This window comes from Hydra vulgaris, chromosome 07 (assembly GCF_038396675.1).
Source record: "Hydra vulgaris chromosome 07, alternate assembly HydraT2T_AEP".
NCBI classification, from domain to species: Eukaryota; Metazoa; Cnidaria; class Hydrozoa; order Anthoathecata; family Hydridae; genus Hydra; species Hydra vulgaris.
The window spans coordinates 16744770-16771031 of record NC_088926.1 but is presented as its reverse complement, the minus strand read 5'-3'; the positions used below and the strand labels follow the sequence as shown (position 1 = coordinate 16771031).

The 26262-nt window shown below is 30.6% G+C and overlaps 1 protein-coding gene across 2 annotated transcripts in view; it reads right to left on the bottom strand.

Annotated features, from left to right (window-relative positions):
* LOC100207829 (putative E3 ubiquitin-protein ligase UBR7) overlaps window positions 1-26262 on the bottom strand; it is a 67514-nt gene extending 41252 nt beyond the window's left edge. For both annotated transcript variants that reach the window (XM_065801210.1, XM_065801211.1), the window contains exons 1-3: window positions 26112-26262; window positions 21602-21729; window positions 2537-2597 (exon numbers count right to left, since the gene is read on the bottom strand). In XM_065801210.1, coding sequence (XP_065657282.1) covers window positions 2537-2597; window positions 21602-21729; window positions 26112-26240 — 318 coding nt within the window. In that variant the 5' untranslated portion in view covers window positions 26241-26262. The remainder of the gene's footprint in view (window positions 1-2536; window positions 2598-21601; window positions 21730-26111) is intronic.

The window sequence follows — 26262 nt, the reverse complement described above, 5'->3', positions numbered from 1 at the left end:
ATAAATAGATAAATAATATATAATAGATAATTAATATAACACAAAATTTTTTATCAATAACATTGATAAAAAAGTTTTGTGTTACACATTATTTAAAAAGTTTTGTTACACATCGATAAAAAAGTTTAGTGTTACACATTAAATGTGTAACACTAAACTTTTTAATCAATGTGTAACACAAAACTTTTTTTATCAATGTGTAACACGAAACTTTTTATCAATGTGTAACACAAAACTTTTTATCAATGTGTAACACAAAACTTTTTTATCGATGTGTAACACAAAACTTTTTTATCGATGTGTAACACAAAACTTTTTTATCGATGTGTAACACAAAACTTTTTTATCGATGTGTAACACAAAACTTTTTTATCGATGTGTAACACAAAACTTTTTTATCAATGTGTAACACAAAACTTTTTAATCAATGTGTAACACAAAACTTTTTTATCGATGTGTAACACAAAACTTTTTTATCGATGTGTAACACACAAAAATTTTTTATTAATATGTAACACAAAACTTTTTATCAATGTGTAACAAAAACTTTTTATCAATGTGTAACAAAACTTTTTTTTATCAATGTGTAACACAAAACTTTTTAATCAATGTGTAACACAAAACTTTTTATCAATGTGTAACACAAAACTTTTTAATCAATGTGTAACACAAAACTTTTTATCAATGTGTAACACAAAACTTTTTAATCAATGTGTAACACAAAACTTTTTATCAATGTGTAACACAAAACTTTTTAATCAATGTGTAACACAAAACTTTTTATCAATGTGTAACACAAAACTTTTTAATCAATGTGTAACACAAAACTTTTTATCAATATGTAACACAAAACTTTTTAATCAATGTGTAACACAAAACTTTTTATCAATGTGTAACACAAAACTTTTTAATCAATGTGTAACACAAAACTTTTTATCAATGTGTAACACAAAACTTTTTAATCAATGTGTAACACAAAACTTTTTATCAATGTGTAACACAAAACTTTTTTATCAATGTGTAACACAAAACTTTTTATCAATATGTAACACAAAACTTTTTAATCAATGTGTAACACAAAACTTTTTATCAATGTGTAACACAAAACTTTTTTATCAATGTGTAACACAAAACTTTTTATCAATGTGTAACACAAAACTTTTTATCAATGTGTAACACAAAACTTTTTAATCAATGTGTAACACAAAACTTTTTATCAATGTGTAACACAAAACTTTTTTATCAATGTGTAACACAAAAAATTTTTTTATCAATGTGTAACACAAAACTTTTTATCAATGTGTAACACAAAACTTTTTATCAATGTGTAACACAAAACTTTTTTATCGATGTGTAACACAAAAAATTTTTTTATCAATTTTTTATCAACACAATTTTTTATCAACACAAAACTTTTTATCAATGTGTAACAAAAACTTTTTATCAATGTGTAACAAAACTTTTTTATCAATGTGTAACACGAAACTTTTTATCAATGTGTAACACAAAACTTTTTTTATCAATGTGTAACAAAACTTTTTTTTATCAATGTGTAACACGAAACTTTTTATCAATGTGTAACACAAAACTTTTTTTATCAATGTGTAACAAAACTTTTTATCAATGTGTAAGACAAAAATAAAACTTGTTATTTTATATATGTTCATTCTAAAAACAATGAAGAAATTCGGCTGACAATTTTTTTGTTCTTTTTATTTATTTAAAATAAGCTTTACAATAATTTTACACAAATAATTTTGGGGATTATTTGCTTAGGTGTAAAAAATATTTAATGAGATATTTTAATGAGATATTTTCAATCAAAGTAAGCATTAAAATAACACAGTAAAGAAGATGATCAGTACAGTAAACAGTTGTTCTGATGTAGCTACCAAGAAAGCAATAATAAAAAAGTAGAGACCTAAATGAGTTTTAGGTAATAAATTTAAAAACTTGTTAACATAATGTGCACTAACTTCTCTGAAGGTGAAAAAATGTTCAATAACTTAGAATGACACCCTCCTCATATACTGAAAAGATTTTTTAATAAAGTCAGAAATTCATCAGAAAAGAATTTCTGACTGATGAATTTTTTAGGAAGCTGCTTTTTGTAGTTTTTTTTAGGAATCTATTTTTAGATTTTTTAAGAATCTATTTTTAGATTTTTGAGGAATCTATTTTTAGATTTTTTAGGAAGTTATTTTCAGAATTTACATTTAAGATTTATCATTAGTCGATTGGAAATTGTTAAAAGTTAGCTTTTAACAATTTCCAAAATCTAGCTTAGATTTAAAACATTCAACGTAAAAAAGAAGTATTGTTTTTATAGGTGAATACACTGTTAAAAAATCCGCTTGCCTTTGTAACTCTTATACAAAATGATTGAATTCTCAATGAAAAATTTATCAAGAATAATGATTTGTATTCAACTTTATATACATTAAATTTAAAAAATATATATATAAATAAAAACTTTTTAAAAGTTTAAAGATCTTAATCCATTTCATTTTAATTAGAGAGCATTCAAACCCGTTACCTTAATTAGGGAGCATTCAAATCCATTAAACTTTGAATTTCCACAATCACATCGAATATTTCTAAAAATAAACATTATTAGTTAAAAACTAAAATTCTAAATTAAATAATTTAACAAAATAAATAATTCAACACAAAAATTTTACTTTTAAAATTAGTCTACTTAAATATTAGGAAATACCTCCTTCCTAATATTAACAAACCCCTCCTTTTTAGCCATTAATAGTTATATTGTATAATAATAAAGCATCAGGAAAGCATTATGCATATCACAGCATAAAAGCAATATGAATAACACAGTACCAAAAAGTATCACAGTATAACACACAAGTTATTCACAGCCCTCAAACTTTTATATTGAAAAAACATTAAAGTATAAAGCATGGTCAGGTTTTTTTCTGTATGATGTTTAAATGTAAAGATAGATATCAGCATTTTATGAGAGATTGTAACTTTTTAAATTTAAGAAGAATTTTTAAGTTTAATACAATAAACAAAAAAATATTTGAATCTTGCTATAAACAATCATACATCAAGCACTATTCACTATTATTACCATTATCATTATACATTTTGAGGGAATGCACAGTAGAAAGGGTTTAAGCATTATACTTAAGCAATATACATTAACTGAAGAGATGTTTAATGTCATAAGGCTTGCTGCCAACAAACAAAAAAAAAAACTTTTTTATTCACAATCAATTTAGCCTAATGTCCAATTTAATTTGAATTTAATGAAAATAAACCTTTCTTGACATCATTACTCTAAAATCTGTTATGAAAATTTACAAAGAAAAGTGGAGTTGGACCACCAGATCTGCTCACTTAAGACTTAGGCATAGCAACAACCAATACCCTGCCACAATCACTTCTTTCATACACACAGCCTTCATACATAGAAAAACTTATACGACGCAAGACTTTGACTACTGCATATTTAGGTTTGGACTTCACTTATATTTTCAGGTCTCTTTAATTTTTAAAATTAAAGATATTATTCCAGACTTTTTTTCAGCAAAAAGAAAAAAGAAAAAAATAAAGAATGCTGCAATTTTTAAGTGAATTTTTTTTTAGTATAAATATAATTTTGTTAAAATTTATCATCATCTTACAAAAACATAGTATGTTTTTATGACTTTGAAGTTTTTAACTTAAAAGAGATCCTTCTTAAAGTATGTACGCTCGGATGGGATAGAGGGGATCTACAAATGGCGTATAAGAGTTAGGGGGCAGGTGGTCAATTATAAAAGTAAGGAGACACTAATTAATAAATGTTGGTTAAAAGCGTAGGTACTTTAAGGGAGGTGGAAGGTACTCAAAAAAGCTTAAACTAAATACATAGAGGGGAGGGGAGGAGTCAAAATAAAAGTGTAGATACCTTATGGACGACCAAAAACTGGATTTGAATTTAAAATTTATATAAGGTATGTAAAAATCTTAAAATATAGTAATGTTTTTGTTTGCAAAAAAATGAAAACACTTTTTTTCCTTTTAATTTTAACTGCGTTATGAGATGTGTTTTTTAAATATAAATGATAAAAATTATTGTGCAATTATAATGAAATGTGTTTTGTGAACGAATATAAAAGTAATGCAATGTGTATTGTGCACAATGCATTGCTTTTAAAGCAAATTAAAGAGGTTTTTTGCACTTCAAAAGTTGTTAAAAACACTACCAAAATCTAAAAGAACTCTTATAACAACCAACAAATAACAAAAAAAGGTGATTTAATCTTTAAAAGCTGATATATGACATGATACATTTTATAACTGATGAAATAGTGTACCTGGTTCAAAATTTAATACTTTCAAAAAGTGTAAATACAAAAGAACATAAAATAAAGTAACTAGCATTAGGCAATTTGTAGCATTTGTTTTAAAAGAATTGCAATATACCTACTAATGAAGCTTATGAAGCTTTTATTTGCAATATTTGTGCAAATGCAGAAGAAACAAGCATCTTTTCTAACAGAATTAAAAGTTATGAACTGAAAAGCGATAATTGAAGAATTGAAAAATTTTAGCATATGTCTAACAAGTTTAAAAGTTACTCATTGAAAAAAGAAAATAAAGAAAAAACAGGTTTGAAAACTGATTTTAAACATTTTAATCTTTTTTGTGGTTGCTGTTGTTTTTCAATTCTTGAGAATAGTTTCCTTCTAGAAGCACATAAGTCACAACAGTCATACACAAAAATTTAGTATTAATGACAAAAACATAGAAGTTGCAAAAAAATTGTAAAGAATTCAGTTTGTGAATGGCTTTTATGACATAAAAAAAAGTAAAAAATTAAAATATAAAAACTAGGGCTTATGTTTTTGATGTCTTTGTAGCTGGATCAACAAACTATAAAAACATTGAAATTCTTCATCATAATAAAACACAACCACACTTTTACTCAGTTTTCATTGCTGATTAGGTTAATTCAATGCAGATGAAGTCATAGATGCTGATTAACCTTATCAGCATCCACAACTTTATCTGAATGGGAAAACAATTTAACTTTTATTTAAGAGTTGAAAAATTGAAAAAAACAACTTAGATCGTATATAATTTTCTAAGTTTGTTCTGACAGTAAAGAAATTGGTTCAATCAATTAGCGTAAAGTCTCGTAGCAGAATTATTAAAGCTTTTTGGCGTAAATATGAGCCAAATGTATATTTCAGGTCTGGTGACCTGAAATAAACACTTGGCTCATATTTGTGTAGTGTTCATTGACTAAAAAATTTGTTTGTTAGGCAAAAAGTCATTTTTCAAAATTCACTTTACAATACTATAAGATCTAATTACAGTTTGACAATTCAACAGATAAAATATATTTTATATGACAGATATAGATATGTTTTTAAAAACAAAGTTGTACTTCAACTTTCAGCCAACTTTTTAGAATCAGTAGAACCAAACTGGTTGAGAGTAAATAGTTTTACAAAAACGACTAACAAATTTACTACCACTAATGAAGTGTATTGATTTTACTTCTGATGGAGATTCTCTTAATAAAGGTGGTAGCGTGAAAACAGTTTTACGAGAAGAACCAGTGGCTTGTGTTTACCTGGTGCGTAACACATCCTTTAGAATTAGCAATTGCAGACACTATTAAAAATATCAAATTCAATTTTATGGATGAAATCTTATTTCAGAGTTGCACCTAAAAAGCATCTTCCTAAGTTATAAAGCAAACTGCTTTGTTACATAAAAAGCCTCATAAGTTATGTTTGCTTAGAATATGGGTGAATACACTTGAAAAAATCTGCAAGCCTAAAAAGGCCTCTGGTAACAGATGGAATTTATATAAATAAAGGGTAAAGTTATTTCCAAGATAAATTAGGTTTGTATATAACAATACCAAAATAAAAAGGTGGAACAGTAGAGAATAGAAAAAATACATCTTTCATTGGCTGCAAGCAACCACTAATTAAAGTTGGAAGTTACTGGAAGAGAAAAGATAAAGATTGTAGAGCAAGATAACGATTGACGGACGACTTAAAGGATTGCAAATTTTATAAATCAGGAAAGCAAGATGAAGGAAGCGAATTCCAAAGAGCTGATGTTTGAGGAAAAAAACTAGACAAATAAGCGTATTTGGAGCACTTAGGAACAGAAAAAGGATGACACTTAATTAAATGACAAGTAACATGAGAATGATTTTCAGTAGATGGCACAAGAGATGCTAGCTCTTTAGAGCAGTGCCCATTATAGTATTTGTAGAAAAGAGAAAGTGAAGCAACATTAAGATGATGTGAAAATGATTGGAGGTCGGCTGCAAGAGCAGGTCCAACTATGTTTACAAATCATTTTTTCACCTTGTCTAAAAGAGAAATAGCATAATTGGAAGATCCACCCCAGATATGGCAACAGTATTCCATACAAGGCCGGATTTGAGATTTATAGAGATTTAGAGAGAATAGAATCCGAAGTAAGAAAGTGACGAGCTCGATAAAGAGATGCAACCTTTGCAGATGCTAATTTTGCAACTGATTTGATATATGGTTTCCAAGAAAGATTGGAAGTAAGAGTTAATCCTAGAAGATGAAGAGTAGATGACTCATTGAGTACATCACCATTCATAAATATATAGGAAGATCTAAATTATTGCGATAATGATTGGCTGAAAAAAATTGAGTTTTATCTGAATTAAAGTTCACCAGCCACTGTAAGCCCCATGCTGTAGCAGAAGTGAGATCCTTTTCGAGCTCTAATACCCCCTCCAAGCAATCAGAGAGTGTTGGTTTCTTATCATGGCAAGAATAAATGGTAATATCATCAGCAAACAATGCCACCTTAGATGTCAGAATATCTGGAAGATCAATAATGTAAATTAAAAAGAGTATAGGGCCAAAGATAGAACCTTGAGGAACCTCTGAAGTTACAGAATAAGAAGAGTGCTGTCCATCGAGGACAACTTTTATACTACGATTGGAAAGGAAGGATTCAATAATCTTAAAGGTATTGCCAGATACACCGTAAGAAGAAAGCTTATGGAGAAGACCAGCATGCCAAACTTTATCAAAAGCTTTTGAAATGTCAAGAGCGATGGCCTTAACCTCTCCACCTTTATCTAATGCATGATAAAACCTATCAGTTATTACTGTTAGCAAATCAGCTGTAGAACGAGAAGATCGGAATCCATATTGATGGTCAGAAAGTAAGTTATTGGATTCAAGATGAGAAATTAAGTGTTTGTTAATAAAAGATTCAAAAACCATACTTATGATAGGAAGAAGACTGTACAGGACGGTAGTAAGACGAATCAGATCGCTCTCCAAAATTTTTGAAGATAGAGATAACAGATGCTGCTTTCCAGCAGGCTGGAAAACAAGACTCTGATAAGCACTTGTTAAATAGTTTTGAGAGTATAGATGACAGCTCCGGAGAACACTTCTGCATGACAATAACAGGTATGTTGTCCGGGCCACAAGCTGTGGAAGAGTCTAGGCAGGAATTCACTTTAGATACAGGAGCTGGATTGATACAAATGTCAAGAAACGGATCAATTCGTTTGTTGGCAATATCAGGTAGAATGCAACTAGTGGAATTAAGAGATGATATTGATGAAAAGTTTTTAGCAAACAATTCAGCTTTATCTTTAGGTGAAGTGGCAAAGTCTGAACCATACAAGAGAGGTGGAATTAAAGATTTGCCCTTATTATTAATACTATTAAAGATTCTCCAGAAGTCACAAGAGCCTAATTTTTAAGATGAGACACAAAATTTCATGACCTGAGAGTAGCGGGCTTTGGCGTTAGACAAAACCTTTTTACAATGGTTTCTAGCAGTAATAAACAGACGTCTGTTTTCAGGAGAGTTGTTTTGCTGATAAATATGGAAGTAACGGTTTCGATTGGCAATCGCAGCAGCACAGTGTGAGGAAAACCATGGAGGAGAGTGAGACTTGACCTGGAATCGTCGAGAGGGAACAAAAGATTCAATGCCAACCTGAATCCACGAAGTTATGTAAGAAGCAAATTTGTCGACAGGAAGACAAAAGACTTCTACCCAAGGGCCATCACGAAGAAAATCACGGAAAGCTTTACTGTAGTTGTAAGAGGTACGATAATAGGGGGATTCAGGTGATTAAGAAGAATGAGATATTAGTTTTAGAGAGATCAAACTGTGATCAGAAGCACCTAAGGGTGAATGTGGAGAAACTGAGTACTGACTAGGATCAGAAACAAAACATAAGTCGAGTAGTGAAGATAATAGATTTGGGTTGTCTGGAAAGCAAGTTGGAAAGTTGACTATTTGAGTTAGGGATTGAGAAAGGCAAAAGTTGTGGGCTTTAATGCCTGCAGAATCACTGACACTAGAGCCAAGCCATTCAGAGTGGTGAGCATTAAAGTCACTGACAACAACTATATTAACTGATGGATAAAGAGAGAGGGCTTGGTCAGTATGATCAGAAATAACATCAAAAAGAGTGCAGTCTTGAGATAAAAGAGAGCGATACAGAACAAAGAAAAAGGCGACAGAGTGAAGTGGTGCTAAACGAAAGCACATAAAAGAATAGTCTGTGGATTCAAACCTAGTTTCCCAACAAATGGGTAATTTCTTACGAATGTAAATGCCCAGGCCAAGCATGTGACTATTGGAGTCTTTATGAAATAAAGGAAGATAACCATCAACGCTAAGATCACAAGATGAGTCAGCTGAACTCAAAATAGTCTCACAAAGAGCAAGTAGGTCTGGTGAACTTTGCAAGAGATAAGACTCAACAGAAGAAAAGTTACTTCGAAGACCACGAATATTAGTGAATGATAGGTTTAGAGAACTTGGTGATGATGATGGTTTTTTGTGTTTTATAGTTTTTAGTACTTTATTTATTTTTAAATTTGTTAAAGAACTTGACTCAAAGTATAGACAGTAGGGTGACAAATAAATTTATTAAAAAAAATTTTTTTTTTTTTTTTTATGCTCTCAACCTATTTGGTTCCATTTAATGAAAAAATGATACTGGGAAATTTTGGACACAATTTGTTAAGGTTTAGGGGTTGCTCAATCCAATATTTTATTTTTACAAAGCTGCTCGAACCCACATTTTTCATATTTTATCATTTATCTTTTCTATTTTACTAAATAAGTTGACAATGCTATCAATATTTTATTATTTGTTAATCTAATGAGTCATGCATAATACACATTGTTTTTTTTAGAAAATTAGAAAGTAAAAATAAAATAAGTTGGCTGGCATTTAAAACACTCATTGTAATATTTCATCATCCAGTTAAGTTACTGCATCAGTATTGCACTACTGCTAAAATTATTGGATTATCCTGTAAATATAAAATACATTTTTAAAACACATTATTAAAGAGATATTTTCAAAATTGATTTATTGTAAATGGAGACAAAAAGTCAAAATGAACTATGGTGTATTGTTCAAGCTACATCTGTGATCACAGGGCACAAGTTGCCATCTAAAAGACAAGTTTTAAAATCTTATTTTTTCTTCAAAAATAACAACAATGTAAAAGAAAGTGCAGGCCTTGTGACAGATCAGGTTCTAGACTTTTGGCAAAGAGCTAGAATTCCAACAAAACAACATTATCATGTTATAACACATGTTGAAAAACTTGTTGAGAAATACAGAAAGCTGAAAAAGAATAAAGGCAGAAAAACAGAAACTCAGCAAAGAAATGTGGAAACTTTTTCTCAAAAAATTGAAGAACTATTTGATATTGCTCATGAAGATGCTTTAAAATTACTGACAATAGAAGAAGACAAGACCTTTCTTACACTACAAAGAGAAGGAAGAAAAGGTTATATGAGTTCAGTTGATTGTGAATTATTCAAACAAGAACAGCGCATTTCAAACAGAAAAAAAGCAAATGAAGAAAGAGAAATAAAAGAGTTAAAAAGAAAAAAAGAAGGAATGTGTTCAAAGTCACAGACCTAGTTTTGACAGAATCAGACTCCTCTCAGGGTACAGATAATGAAGTAGATGACTTTATTACATCATCAGCAAAGAAACTGAAAAAAAAGGGAAAAAACAGAAAGAAAGAAAGTGATTACTCCAGCATTTTGTTCAGCTCTTGATCGTTTGAAAATTCCCAATCGTTCTGGTTCCTTGGTTTTGTCTACAGTTTGTCAAGGGTTAGGTGCCAATATTGAACATTTATCTACATCATATGAATCTCTTCGATGTGCACATATTGAAAATCGTAAAGAAGTTGCAATTAACTTTTACCATTAACTGTACATTGGGATGGAAAATTGTTATCCGATTTGACAAGCAGAAATGAAGTGGATCGACTGCCCATATTAGTGACAGGATATGATGTAGAAAAACTGTTGTCAGTCCCAAAACTGGATAGAGGCACTGCTGAACAAATGAGTTATGCAACAGAACCAGCTTTAAAAGATTGGAACATTTCATATGACAGAATTGTGGCGCTCTGTTTTGATACTATTTCAAGCAACACAGGTATACATTCAGGTGCTTGTACCTTGCTGGAAAAATTAATTGGAAAGTCTTTATTATACACAGCCTGTCGACACCATATTCATGAAGTGATTTTATCCCATGTTTACAAAACTTGTTTTGGAACATTTTCTGGTCCAGAGGTTAAGTTGTTTCAACGATTTCGTGATCAGTGGAGTAAACTTAATTCTAAATCATGGCTCTTAACTGATGCAGATCTCAAAGTATATGGCTCACTTGTACCATCAGCTATAGAATTTGCTGTAATTATGATGCAAGGATCAAAACAACCTCGCAACGATTACAATGAGTTTTTGCAACTAGCAATATTTTTTTTAGGAAAAACTCTGGTAGTGATGCGGTAGTGGTGTAGTGGTAAAGCGCTCGCTTCAGAAGCGAGAGGTTCTGAGTTCGATCCCCACCACGTCCCTGGTAGTACCGCGCTCAACTTGTTTCTCCGCGCAGCGGCCTTGTTGGTAGAGGTTCGTGTTTCGGAGTTATAGAGTTGAGAGAGGGTTATAACCACTATTAAGTAGCCTCCTCATCTGTAGTGGCCTTCATGGCCTTGAGGAGGTGAATACCAAAAAAAAAAAAAAAAAAATGGAACATTGGTTTCGGGGTCCCATTTTTTCATCTGCTCCTCACAATGACCTGACACTGATTAGGAAATTGAATAAATTCAAAATATTTGACAAAGAAGTAGCTGAATCTACCATAAAAGCCATTGCAGGACATTTATGGATTTAACTGAAGACCTTGTGAGTCTCTCTTTTTTCAGTAATGATGTTGATAACCAAACTAAAGAAAAAATGTTGATTGCGGTTGAAAAGCCAGCCAATAAAACCCAGATAAAAAGGGTTGAAGGTAAAGGATTAATGGATAAAATTGTAAGCATGAACTTAGATGACTTTGTAACAAATAGATCAAAATATCTATTTGAATTGCTTGGAATAAATTGGGCATTTATTAAGGAACATTGCCCAGACAAGTGGAGTACAATAACGGAATACCAGGATGCACATAAAATTGTTAACTCTATGAAAGTTGTGAATGACACAGCTGAACGAGCAGTGAAACTGGTTTCAGATTACACAAAAATCTTGACAAAAAATGAAAATCAATTGCAATATATTTTACAAATTGTGGAAGAACATTGACGTCAAATTCCAGATATGCGAAAGTCTACAATTGTTAATGCATTAATAAAAACAAGTGAACAACCTGAATCAAACATTGATTAAAATCATATAAATAACACTAAACTTGAATAAAATAATTAAAATTTTGTAGTAATGAAAAAAAATAAAAAAGTATATTCATTTTTACTTTACGTTGACCCTTAAATCTGATAATATCAAGCTCATTGAGCAACCTCTAGATATGAAAATATCCTAATAATATTTTGCACAGTATATTTTTCAGTTAAAAGGAACACAATAAAGGGTTGAGAGTTCAATTTCGAGCACTTTGATTTTTTTTTGTCACCCTAATAGACAGTACTCAGTACACTGTTTAATAGCCCAAGCAATCACCTGATTATTATTAATAAACCCATAACAAAGGGCTATAAATGCGGCCTTGATAATGCACACCAAAAGTTTGGACAGGGACGCCATCCATGCGCAACATGGCACTGTTAATACTTTGATATTTTTCAGCTGTTGATGGAATCAGCCTTTCTGAGAGCTACCATAGAGTTCGGGAAACCTGACTACCAGGCGGCCTAAGAACCATAAAACTGAGTTTTAGAGCTGTACCCTTATTACAAGGTAATAGAATGAGTTGCCTAGTCATAAAAGCAGAGACACAAGCAAAACCCATGCATTGAGTCAAGAAGATCCAGCATTCAACATCCTAAACTGGAAACAATGTATTAAAAATACATCTGCGCCAGCGTAATAGATGAAGAAGGGGTGCGAGGCTGATTAACAGATAGAATCTGTTTACCCCTTAAATTATTGTGTTTTTTTTTGTTGATGAAATTGGTTTATTTTTTGTTGATGAAATGCTAAAATTATTTGAAAAAAATATACATTTTATTTTATTTTTTCAAATTTATAAACAGAAAAAAACACAATAACTCCTGTTTTATTGTGTTATAAGCTAACTAACATATTAAAAACAACAAGAAGGTAATTCACTATTTTAAAAGGTGGTAGCCCTCCTGTCATTAAGGATTGTGAAATCAGAACTGTGGAAATAGCAAATCCTTTAAGGTTCAATAAGTGAAGATAAAGATAAAGACAAAGTCACAATTTGCAAGAAAAATGAGTGTGTTGTTTCTTACAAGAATGTAGGTAGCAAAGATGCTATATAGTGTGAAATCTGCGACAAGTAGCATCATTGTAAGTGTGTAGGAATAACAAATGAGTTCTATGAAGTTATTAGTTTGAATGATCAGACACATTGGTTCTGTAAAGGTTGTGGCTCTGGTACAGGTAAACTAATTACGAAAATTAAGAGATTACAAGACAAAGTTGAAGGTTTTGAGCTATCACTTATCAAGCATATGGAAGAAAGAAAAAAGGAGACAGATGATAAATGTTGTCTAGAAGTTTCTATTCAACTAGAAAAATTTAATAAAAAATAAACAACATTCAAAAAGAATTAAACTCTATTATCGAAAAACAGACATTCAAATAGACAAAAGCGTCAATTATCAAGAGAAAAAATGGTCTGAAGTCATTTCTCAATAGCTAGTTAATGAACTAAAGACCAGAGCAATAGATGTTGACAAGATGCAAAATGTTCTACAACAAGCTCAAGAGAAAGCTCATGAAATACAGAACAAAGAAACTCGTAGAAACAATATAATACTATTTAGAGTACCAGAAAGTAACAGTACCTTAGCTGATGAACAATACTAAGAAGATGATAAATTTTGTTTGAAATTTTCAGTGTAATTAACAGATATTGTTAAAGAAGATATAATTAAAGTGATCCAATAAAAAAGATGATAATGCATTAGATCGTTCAAGACCGTTATTAGTAAAACTAGTGAATCAATGTCAAAAAAACCTTGTGATGGAGAATCTAAGTAAACTTAAAAATGCAGATACTGAGTATAAGTCAATCAAAGTGGCTCATGATTTGATTGGCTGGCTTATATTTAAGCGGCTCATGTATGGATTGGCTGGCGAGTAATTCCATGTCAATTGAGCCAGGCCATGTCACCATACATCTCAGATTTTGCTGAATTTTATACAGTTTAGAGTACTTAGAAAAACAAGAAATTCTTGAAAATTTTAGCTTCTAGCTCCAAGAGGATCCTGAAATATGATCATTTTACTTTCAACTGATCTTGGCCAGGCCCCTCTTGTCCTCTCAGAACTGAGACTTGTATAAAGGTTCCAAGTCACATAGCTTTAAAAATATTTGATATTTTGACTTAAAAATTTGTACCTGACTATTTTCAGGGTTGAAGAATCCAATGAAATAATCAAAAATATAAAAAAATATTTTTAAGTACCTGTAATTATCAATTTAAATCAATTTAGGCAATTTTTTATATACCTGATTTTGATGCCCAAGAAACCCACGTGGCCTTGATGATATCAAAAAAAAATATTTTACACATTATTCTAAATTTTATGATCTTTCAGAAAACATAAGAATTTTGATCTGCAAGTATATGGATTTCCATATATGGATAAAGGGGCCACAGGCCCTACTTTTTTGTAGCGGAATCTTGCAATACATTTTCCACTACCTTTCAGACTAGCTAGAGCTATGAAAGTTTCTGTATTTTTTTAGTGTTAATAAACGAGCATTTTAAAATTAAAAAAGAGCCCAAGAAACTAGGGGAGGGGGCTGGGGGCATGTGCCCCACTTTTTTGAGCAGAATCTTGAGATGAATTTTTCACTATCTTCCAGACAAGCTGCAGCTCTGAAACTTTCAGCATTTGTGTAGTCCTGATGAACATGCGTTAAAATTATTTCAGGTCAGATGACCAGATAGTCCATGGGGCTGGGACACCTGGGACCATGCCCCACTTTTTTTCTCAAAAAAAAATTTTTTTTTCTTTAAAACTTATTTAAGATAACTTTAAAACTATTGTCTTCAAATTTTTTTATAGATTTTCATTTTTAACAACGTTAAACATTTCATATGTTTAACAATGTTATCAATGTTTCCCAAAAATTTGGGAAACATTGATAACATTGCTTCCCAAATTTTTGTGATTTATATTTGTTCCATTTGGTTTTGATTATTCTATGTTCAATAATCTTTTAAAAATGTTTTAAGAAGCTTAATGTTTATAAAAATTTTGATTTGCATGTATAAGATTAAAAACAGTCTAAAGTAATGATTTTAACAGAATTTTATTTTGTATAATTTAAAATTTGAATTAAAAAAGAAAAATATATTTTGCTAATTCTAAAATGGTAACAGCAAGTTGTTAACAGAAACAAAAAACATCCTGTCATTACACTAGTATAGAAGAAATTTGTTACCTATTAAAGTCATCATTAACATTTTTAACATTAACAAATTGAGTATCATTAAACTTTGTGAAAAGGAAACTTTTTTTTTGTCAAAGTAAAAAAAAAAAAAATCAATCACTGTTTAGTTTTGTATTACCATGGTGATTGCTTAAGTTGCTTTCATTAAATTAATTACTATTGGTTTCTCATTTTTAAATTAATCTCAAATTGTTTTTAGTGTTACAGTAAGAATGGATTCATGTGATTTTGGAAAAAAGTTAAATGATACTTGTCATAAACTAAGTTATTGTAGAAAGATTGATTTAAAGAAATTTGATTGCTATAGAGAAGATGCCAGAGAAAACAGTAGGTAGAAAACAACACATGCAAAAGCGCCTTATTTTATGTAATCTTAAAGAACTTTATGTTTCTTTTAAAACTAAATATCCTCAAGAAGTTATTGGATTTTCTAAGTTTTGCAGTTTAAGACCAAAATGGTGTATAACTGTTGGAGCATCAGGTACTCATTCTGTTTGTGTATATACCCTCCACCAAAATGCAATACTCTCGACCAATGCTATACAAATAAAATGTACTTACAAAGATCTTATGACAAAAGTTGTTTGTTATGTTACAAGTAATGAGTGCATGGTTCATAGATGTCCGAACTGTCCAGGTATAGTTTCTTTAAAGAAGTTTCTGGATGCACAACTAATTGACAATGACGAGGAGGTGTCATTCAATCAGTGGCAGAAAACAGACAGAACAACATTGATCTATCAGACAACAACAATGGAAGAATACAAATTGATGTTATCAGAGGCAATAAACAAGTTAACAGCTCATTCCTACATTGCAAAATGTCAAGCAAGATATCTAAAGCGACAAAGGAAAATTTAGCAAAAGACTGCTGTATTGTCTTAGGTGACTTTGCAGAAAACTTCACTTTTGTGATTCAAGATCAAATCCAAAGTTACCATTGGTGCAAAAGTCAATGCACATTGCACCCCGTTGCCCTCTATTTATTAAATGAAAATGACCAACTTGAAGAAAAATCATTTTGCTTCATGTCAGAAGATAATGAGCATGACACTGGTTTTGTGTATGAAGTTCAAACACAAATAGTTAACTATTTAAAAGAATATCATCCTAAAATTTCAAAGATTTTTTATTTTTCTGATGGTTGTGCTGCACAGTATAAAAATCACAAAAACCTTTACAATATCTGTCTCCATAAAAATGATTTTGACATTGATGCAGAGTGGACATTTTTTGCTACAAGCCATGGTAAGTCACTATGTGATGGTATTGGTGGCACTGTAAAATGATTAACTACAAATGCAAGTCTACAAAGGCCCATAAATGACCAGATATTGAATTGTAACAAAATGTTTGATTACTGTACTAAAAATATTAAAGGGATTATTTTTTTCAAGATTGAAAAAGAAAGACTGACAGAATTGCGCACCACTTTGAAAACACGTTTTGAGCTAAGTAGAACAATTCCTGGAACTAGGAGCTATCATCAATTTAAACCAGAATCTATAGATACTATTAGCTTTAAACGACAAGTGAAGATGTTCATATAACAGGCATTTTTCTTTTTCTGGAATTCAAAGTTCTCAAAATGATCAGCAAATTAACATTGATGCCTTGAAATTGGGTGAATTCATTATGTGTAAATATGATGCGTTTGATTGGATTGGTATGATCAATGAAATTGATAATATAGAGCAAGATGTTATGGTAACGCTCATGCACCCGCATGGTCCTTTTAATAAACTTTTCTGGCCATCTAGAGTAGATGAGTGTTGGGTGCAAATTACCAACATAACTTGTATAATTGATGCACCTGTAACAACAAATGGACGTTTTTATACTTTGACCGTCGATGCATCTAAGCTAATCTTAACATTATCTTGACTTTCTTTTTTTTGTATTTTATTTTGTAAATAATGAAGTAAAACGGAACAAGTATAAAGCAATAACAATTTTTGAATATAATATTTTCAAAGTTATCTTAAATTTTGACACATTTATGTGTTTTAAAAAAAAAAAAATTTTTTGGAGAAAAAAAGGGGGGCATGGTTCCAGGTGCCCCAGCCCCATGGACCATCTGGTCGTCTAACCTGAAACAATTTTAACGCATGTTCATCAGGACTACACAAATGCTGAAAGTTTCAGAGCTGCAGCTTGTCTGGAAGATAGTGAAAAATCCATCTCAAGATTCTGCTCAAAAAAGTGGGGCACATGCCCCCAGCCCCCTCCCCTAGTTTCTTGGGCTCTTTTTTAATTTTAAAATGCTCGTTTATTGACACTAAAAAAATAAAGAAACTTTCATAGCTCTAGCTAGTCTGAAAGGTAGTGGAAAATGTATTGCAAGATTCCGCTACAAAAAAGTGGGGCCTGTGCCCCCTTATCCATATATGGAAATCCATATACTTGCAGATCAAAATTCTTATGTTTTCTGAAAGATCATAAAATTTAGAATAATGTGTAAAATATTTTTTTTTGATATCATCAAGGCCACGTGGGTTTCTTGAGCATCGAAATCAGGTATATAAAAAATTGCCTAAATTGATTTAAATTGATAATTACAAGTACTTAAAAATATTTTTTTATATTTTTGATTATTTCATTGGATTCTTCAACCCTGAAAATAGTCAGGTACAAATTTTTAAGTCAAAATATCAAATTTTTTTAAAGCTATGTGACTTGGAACCTTTATACAAAGGTCTCAGTTCTGAGAGGACAAGAGGGGCCTGGCCAAGATCAGTTGAAAGTAAAATGATCATATTTCAGGATCCTCTTGGAGCTAGAAGCTAAAATTTTCAAGAATTTCTTGTTTTACTAAGTACTCTCAACTGTATAAAATTCAGCAAAATCTGAGACGTATGGTGACATTTTTGAAATTTTCTGGCTCAATTGACAAGGAATTACCCTGGCTTATATTTAAGTGGCTCATGATTTGATTGGCTGGCTTATATTTAAATGGCTCATGATTTGACAATAAAAGAAAGAAAAAATTTCAAAACTCTTGATGCAGAAGCAAAGGAAAAAACAGAAAAAGAAATTTTGGGGGAATGGATACATGTAGTAAGAGGCAGAGAATAAATGAAAATCATAAGGTTAAAGAAATCTTAGGGAAAAATATAATTGATAGAGTTTGCACAAATAAAATTGACCAAAGTAATGAAGCCCTGTTATCTGATTATATTAATGAATCATTGTTAGTATGTTTGTAGTTAAATGCAAGAAGTTTGATTAATAAAGTAATTGAATTTCAAGCAACTGTCTATACTTTACAGCCAGATATAACTGGGATATCTGAGAGTTGGACTACAGAAAGTGTTTTGAACTCTGAACTTGAATTAGCTAATTACATACTTTTTAGGCATGATAGACCAGTCACAAAGTGAGGGGGAGGTGTGTTACTTTATACCAAAGCAGTATGGCAACCTGTTGCATATCAGCCCAGGTCTAACTACCCTGAGCATATATGGTGTAGTATAACTGGTTTACAAAATGACAATCTACTGGTTGGAGTCTGCTACAGAACAAACAATGTTAAAATATTTGGTAAAGAAGTGGATAGTCTACTGAGAGATCTTCTTCACAAAGTCAGTGTACATAGAATATTGTACACTGACTTTGCGAAGATAATTGTAGTAAAAATTGGCAATATTTACTGGAAGAGGTTGACTTGTTTGGCTATACCATGAGCTTCACAGGAAACTCAGCTATTCTGTGAATGCGTCTAAGATACATTTTTAATTCAACATGTTTCTGAACCCAATAGAGACAAACGTATTCTAGACTTGGTTTTTAGCAATGAACATGATTTGGTAAGCAATGTTCACAACTTCAATACATGGGGGGCTTGACTTAGAATCAACACATGTTCCAAAGCGAATGATCAATACCAATCCTAAGAATAAAAAACCCTTATAGATGAAAAAGGAAAATATATTCCAGACACAAAAACAAATCTTATCTTGCAGTGGTTAGTGTGAATAAAAAATGCAAATGTTTAATTAGGAAAGCAAAAATTGACTTTGAGTTTTCACTAATGAGAATATTGACATAATACCAGAATCTAAAGGTATCCTTAATAGGCATAATATTGGTAGGATGAGTAACTGCATCTTTACCAAGAATGATGTGAGGATAAAATTATCTAAACTGAGAATAGATAAATTGGCTGGAGCTGATGATATAGGGTCAAGGCTACTTTACAATATTCAAAATGAAATTTGTGCTCCACTTTACTTGCTGTTTCGTAAATCATTTGATAATGGGATAGTGCAAGATGATTGGAAAAGTGCTAATGTTATTCCACTATTTAAAACTGGCAGTAGATCAAACATAGAAAATTACAGACCTGTTAGTCTTACTAGTCAAATTTGTAAGCTATTCAAATCAATAATACGGGATGCTTTAATCAATTACCTTGAAATGAATCAATCAATAGTAGACTAGCAACATGGATTCAGAAAAGGAAAATCATGAGTGACTAATTTATTATTGTTTTTGGAGCAGGTAACAGGATTTGTTGACAAGGGAGATTGTGTAGATGTGATATATTTAGATTTTGCAAAATCCTTTGATAAGGTTCCTCATCAAAGATTGCTAAAAAAATTGTATAGTCATGGAATTGAAGACAAACTTTTTGAATGGATAAATTCTTGATTGATTAACAGGTAGTTTTGAATAGAAAAAACTCTTCTTTTAGGAGAGTACTTAGTGGCATACCACAAGGATCAGTATTAGGTCCAATCCTACTTTTGATATACATTAATGATCTGGATACCGGTGTGACAAACCATATTAAAATTTGCTGACGATACCAAAATATTCTCTTAAGTTAATACCAGAAGTGATGGTTTACAATTCCAAGAAGATCTGCAAAAGCTTGTTTAGTGGTCTATTGAATGGCAAATGCAATTTAATGTTATGAACTGCAAAGTTATGCACATTGGAAAAAAGAACATTGGTTATGAATACAGTATAAACAGGGTTATTTTAGAAGAAGTTGAGACTGAAAAAGACCTTGGGGTTGTGAAATCAAATGATTTGAAAACATCTAACCTTATGGCAAGGGCATATAGCAATGCAAACAAAATTCTGTGAATGATAAATCGCACAATTGCTTATAAACAATTTGATATTATAATGAAACTATATAAACCGTTAGTTCGTCCACACATAATATTGCATATCTGTTTGGTCACCTTTTTATGTCAAAGATAAAGAACTAATCGAAAAAATACAACATTGTTTTAGTAAAATGATAATAGATGTGGAACATCTATCGTATGCAGACAGAATACTTAAACTAGTTTTATGAACACTTGAGGAACGAAGGAACAGATCGGATTTAATGGAAGTGTATAAGATGTTTGATAGGTTTGCTGCCATTTCATATAAAAAAAATTTTGAATTAGCCACAAACAAAAAGAACAATAGGTCACCCACTTACACTGGTTAAGCATAGATTCACAACTGTGGTCAGACATTAATTCTTCTCAGAAAGTGTAGTAAACCACTGTAACTCACTTGATAATAATACTGTAACAGTCACTTCCCTAAATTGTTTCAAATCAAAACTTAATAAGTTATGCACAATAAGGATGGCCTTCTTTATGGACTAATGTCTACATAGCTCAATTGGTCATAACTGGATTGCTTAAGCAATATGATATGGTATATTCTTCTATATTCTGATATATTCAACTGGATAACAGTTACATGAATAATAAAACCTATTGTTTGTACCTTATATAAAAATTTGTGTATACATTTTTTTGTTATTGAGATCGTAAAAATTAAGTCATTAAAGGTTTTTACTTTTACAACCATGACAATAAGATAAATTTATTACTACATTTTTTCTCATTTTCATTTGTAACCATTACAAAACTATAAATTATGTACATTAAAATTTATAGGCTTATTCAAATACAAAAAGTAACAGTAAATAAAGATAAAAAGTAACAGTAAATAAAGATAAAAAGTAACAGTAAATAAAGATAAAAAGTAACAGTAAATACTGCCATATAAAAACTGTCAACTATTACTGCTTTGCAGCGCTGTTATCGGAAAGTGTAGTAAACCACTGTAACTCACTTGATAATAATACTCTCAAACAGTGGTTAATATTTTCCTGGGAAAAAAATCCAAACCTTCCCAACTCGCTTTTGTGTCTGATCCTTACGCACACCTAATGCTTTGAAAATAATGGTTATTTGAAAATTAAACAAATTCATATTCTCAGATGGTTATGTACAATGCATTTGCATCAATTTTAAAGCATTAGATTTTCCATTTAACTGCCTTCCTTCGAACTCCCAATCCATTCTCAAACTATTTTGGTCTTTATGACAAAACGACATTAGGTGCAACACTCACTTCATAAACATTCACCAAAAATGCTGCACTGGAATATGAAGAATAAATAAGTAGGAATAAAAACGTTTTAAAAGTAAATGCAATTTAAAAGTCTTTTTTTACATGATTTCCTAGCAAAATATAACTTCATAATTTTATCCCAACAATTAGAAGGTAAACTTATAAAAAAACTTTAACATTAGATATTTTGATGTTCATGCCCTGATATAATAAACATAAATACCAAATTTTTAAAAACTATAACAGGTGATAAATAGGTGTATATATAACAATAAGAATCATGACATATTTTACTTAAAATTTTGAAGTTTTTACCTTTTAGTGTATAACTCAATAAGGTCATGCTCATGATGGCAGGTCAAGGAGCAAGCATAACATATCCCAGCATCACTTTTCAGATCACAAGTTTTGCATGCAAACAATGCCTGTCTTTCCATATAACCCTAATATTGTAAAAAGAAAAATTTAAAACAGTCATAAGTATATAAAAAAAACAAGCCATAAACATATATAAGTGTGCAAAACAAAGACACACATATATACATACATGCATATACATATATATATATATATATATATATATATATATATATATATATATATATATATATATATATATATATATATATATATATATATATATATATATATATATACATATATATATATATATACATATATATATATATATATATATATATATATATATATATATATATATATATATATATATATATATACATATATATATATATATATATATGTATATATATATATATATATATATATATATATGTATATATATATATATCTATATATATATATATATATATATATATATATATATATATATATATATATATATATATATATATATATATATATATATACGGGTGATGCGGAAGTTATCGGACAAATCCTAATTTCATTATTTGAGCATAGTAATTTGTTTTTGTGGTTTTATGCGTAGGCATAAACGTTCTATAAAATATAAACTTTATTATTTAAAACACAATTATTTAAAATGAGGTTAAATGCAGCTGAACGAGAATCTTTTCGAAAGCGACTAAGAATGTTTTTTGTAAATAAACCTAATATAAACAAACAAAAAATCGTAAATCATTTTGAAAAGGAAGGACTTGCTCGAAGTACAATATATAATAACCTAAAACAATCGAAAAGGGGTCAGTCAGAGAAAAATAGGTATTAAATTCGGTGTAAATCAATCGGCAATTGGTCGTCAGTTAAAAAAAATGAATATTAAATATAGAAAACGTGAAAAGACTCCAAAATACACAATAGAACAACAAATAAAGGCAAAGAAAAGAAGCAGGTAACTAGTTAACCAACTCTATAACACAAAATCGCTTCTAATCATTGATGACGAAAAATACTTTTGTTTTGCAGGGGACAACATGTCTGGAAATTCTGGATACTACACAAACAACAAAAAGATATGCCCAAAAAGTGTTCGTTTTATAGGAAAAGAGAAAATTATTAATGTGGATAGCCATATCTGACAGTGGTATGTCCGAGCCATTGTTTTGCACTTCCAAGGCTGTAGCGATCAATTCATCAATCTATATTAATGAATGTTTAGAAAAACGACTTCTTCCATTTATTCACAAGTATCATGGAGACTTTAACTATTTATTTATGCCAGATTTAGCAAGTTCTCATTATTCTAAAGATTCTCTAAATTGGATGGACCAATATGTCTATTACGTTGATAAAGAATCCAATCCCCCAAATGTGCCTCAAGCACGACCAATTGAAAATTTTGGGGGACATTTGGCACAGAAGGTTTACGAGAGAGATTGGCAAGCTTCAACAGAGCAAGTTTTGATTGATCGCATTAAATTAAAACTACAAGAAATTGATTTAAACTTTTTACAGTCGCATATGAAAGGCTTCAGAGCAAAATTGAGATCAATTGCAGATGATGGTGTTTTTTCATATAAAAAATAATACATTTTTATTAAAAGATAAATGTTTTATTTTTAAAAAATATAATAGTAGTTTGTTTCTTTATTTATAAATTAGTTATTGACGTTTTTAATTTGTCTGATAACTTATATATATAAAATATATATATATATATATATATATATATATATATATATATATATATATATATATATATATATATATATATATATTTAACATCTTCGCTTCCAACAAGGCTGCAAGCAACCACTATTAGAGTTGGAAGTTACTGGAAGAAAAAAGATGAAGATTCTAGGGTAAGATAATGATTGACAAACAACTTATAATGATTGACAAATGAAAAAATATAATGATTGAGAAACAACTGAAAAGATTGCAAATTATATGAATCAGGAAAGCAATATGAAGGAAGAGAATTCTAAAGAACTGATGTTCAAAAAAAAAAACTAGACAAATAAGAGTTTTTGGAGCACTTAGAAACAGTCACAGAAAAAGGATGAGACTTGATTGAATGACGGGTAACACGAGAATGAATTATAGTAGATAGCACAAGAGATGCAAGCTCTTTAGAGCAGTGCCCATTATAGTATTTATAGAAAAGAAAAAGAAAAGCAACATTACAACAATGGTTGGCTGCAAGAGCAGGTTCATTTATGTTTACAATATATTTTTGCACCTTGTCTAAAAGAGAAAGAGCATCATTAGAAGATCCGCCCCAGATATGGCAATAGTATTCCTTACAAGGTCAGATTTGAGATTTATAGAGATAGAGAATAGAATCCTGAGTAAAAAGTGTAGAGCTCGATACAGAGATGCATCCTTAGCAGATACTAATTTTGGAACAGATATGATATATGGTTTCCAAGAAAGATCAGAAGTAAGAGTTAATCCTAGAAGATGAAGGGCAGATGACTCATCGAGTACATTACCATTCATAAAGATCTAAATTATTATGATAAAATTGGCTGAAAAAAATTGAATTTTATCTGAATTAAAGTTCATCAGCCACTGTGAGCTCCATGCTGTAGCAGAAGTGATATCCTTTTCAAGCTCAAATGCCCTCTCAAAGCAACTAGAGAGTGTTGGTTTATCACGACAAGAAAAAATGGTAGTATCATCAACAAACAATGCCACCTTAAATGTGACAATATCTGGAAGATTGTTAATGTAAATTAAAAAGAGTATAGGGTCAAGGATAGAACCTTGAGGAACCCCTAAAGTTACAGAATATGAAGAAGAGAGCTGTCCATCAAGGACAGCTTTTATACTACAATTGGAAAGGAAGGACTCAGTAATCTTAAAGATGTTACCAGATACACCATAAGAAAAAAGCTTATGGAGAAGACCAGCATGCCAAACTTTATCAAAGCTTTAGAAATGTCAAGAGCGATGGCCTTAACCTCTCCATCTTTATCTAATGCACGATAAAACCTATTGGTTATTACTGTTAGCAAATCAGCTGTAGATAGAGAAAATTGAAATCCATATTGATGATTAGAAAGTAAGTTATTATATTAAAGATGAGAGATTAAGTTTTTATTAATTAAAGATTCAAAAACCTTGCTTATGATAGGTATAAGACTAATGGGACAGTAGTTAGACAAATCAGATCACTCTGCAGAACTTGTGAAAATAGGGGTAATGATTCCACCAGGCTGGAAAACAAGACTCTGATAAGCACTTGTTAAATAGTTTTGAAAGTATAGATCACAACTCTGGAGAACACTTCTGTAAGACTATAACAGGTATGTTGTCTGGATCACAAGCTGTAGAAGAGTCTAAGCAGGAAATCACTTTAGATACAGAAGCTGGAGTGATACGAATGTCAAGCAATGGATCAACCTGTTGGACCGCTAAATCAGGTAGAACGCAACTAGTGGAATCAAGAGATGATATTGATGAAAAATTCTTAGCAAACAATTCAGCTTTGTCTTTAGGTGAGGTGACAAAGTCTGAACCATACAAGAGAGATGGAATAACAGACTTTCCCTTATTATTGATACTATTAAAGATTATCCAGAAGTCACGAGAGCCTAATTTTTGTTATAAAATACTAGATTTCATGACCTGAGAATAGCGGGTTTTTGGCATTAGAGAAAACCTTTTTACAATGGTTTTTAGCAGTAATAATCAGACATCTGTTTTCTGGAGAGTTGTTTTGCTGATAAATATGGAAGTAACGGTTTCAATTGGAAATTGCAACAGCACAATGTGAGGGAAAAAAATGAAGAGTGAAGTCTGACCTGGAATCGTCAAGAGAGAATAAAAGATTTCATGCCGGCCTGAATCCACGAAGTTATGTAAGAAGCACATTTGTCAACAAGGAAACAAAAGATTTCTACTCAAGGGCCATCATGAAGAAAACCATGGAAAGAGTCCCAGTCAGCTTTAACGTAGTTGTAAGAGGTACAATAATAGGGGGATTCAGATGATTAAGAAGAATGAGATATTAGTTTTAGTGAAATCAAACCATGATCAGAAGCACCTAAGGGTAAATGTGAAAAAACTGAGCACTGACTAGGATCAGAAACAAGACATAAGTTGAGTAGAGAAGGTAAATGATTTGGGTTGTCTAGAAAGCGAACTGGAAAGTTGACTATTTGAGTTAGGGATTGAGAAAGGCATAAGTTGTGGGCTTTAACGCCTTTAAATGTGGTCTTGATAATGCACACCAAAAGTTTAAACAGGGACACCATCCATTCAAATAAAAAATATATGAAATCTTATCATGAGAGTTTTTTTAATTTGGCATAATTTAACTTTTCTAAATAGAATATACTGACCAGTCTAATAAACTCTGCAATCTAATTGCTATATATTTGGTAAGCTGCTATTCGCAACTATACACTAAAATAAAAACAAATGGGCTATATTTTACCATAGAGTATGTACAGTTATCAGAATCGCTTGCTCCTAAAATTGCAATGGATTCTTCAACCTGAGCATCCATTTCATATACTGCATCCTCTACAGTAATGATATCTTCATCATCATGACAATCAGACATAATTTATAGCACTAATAAATAG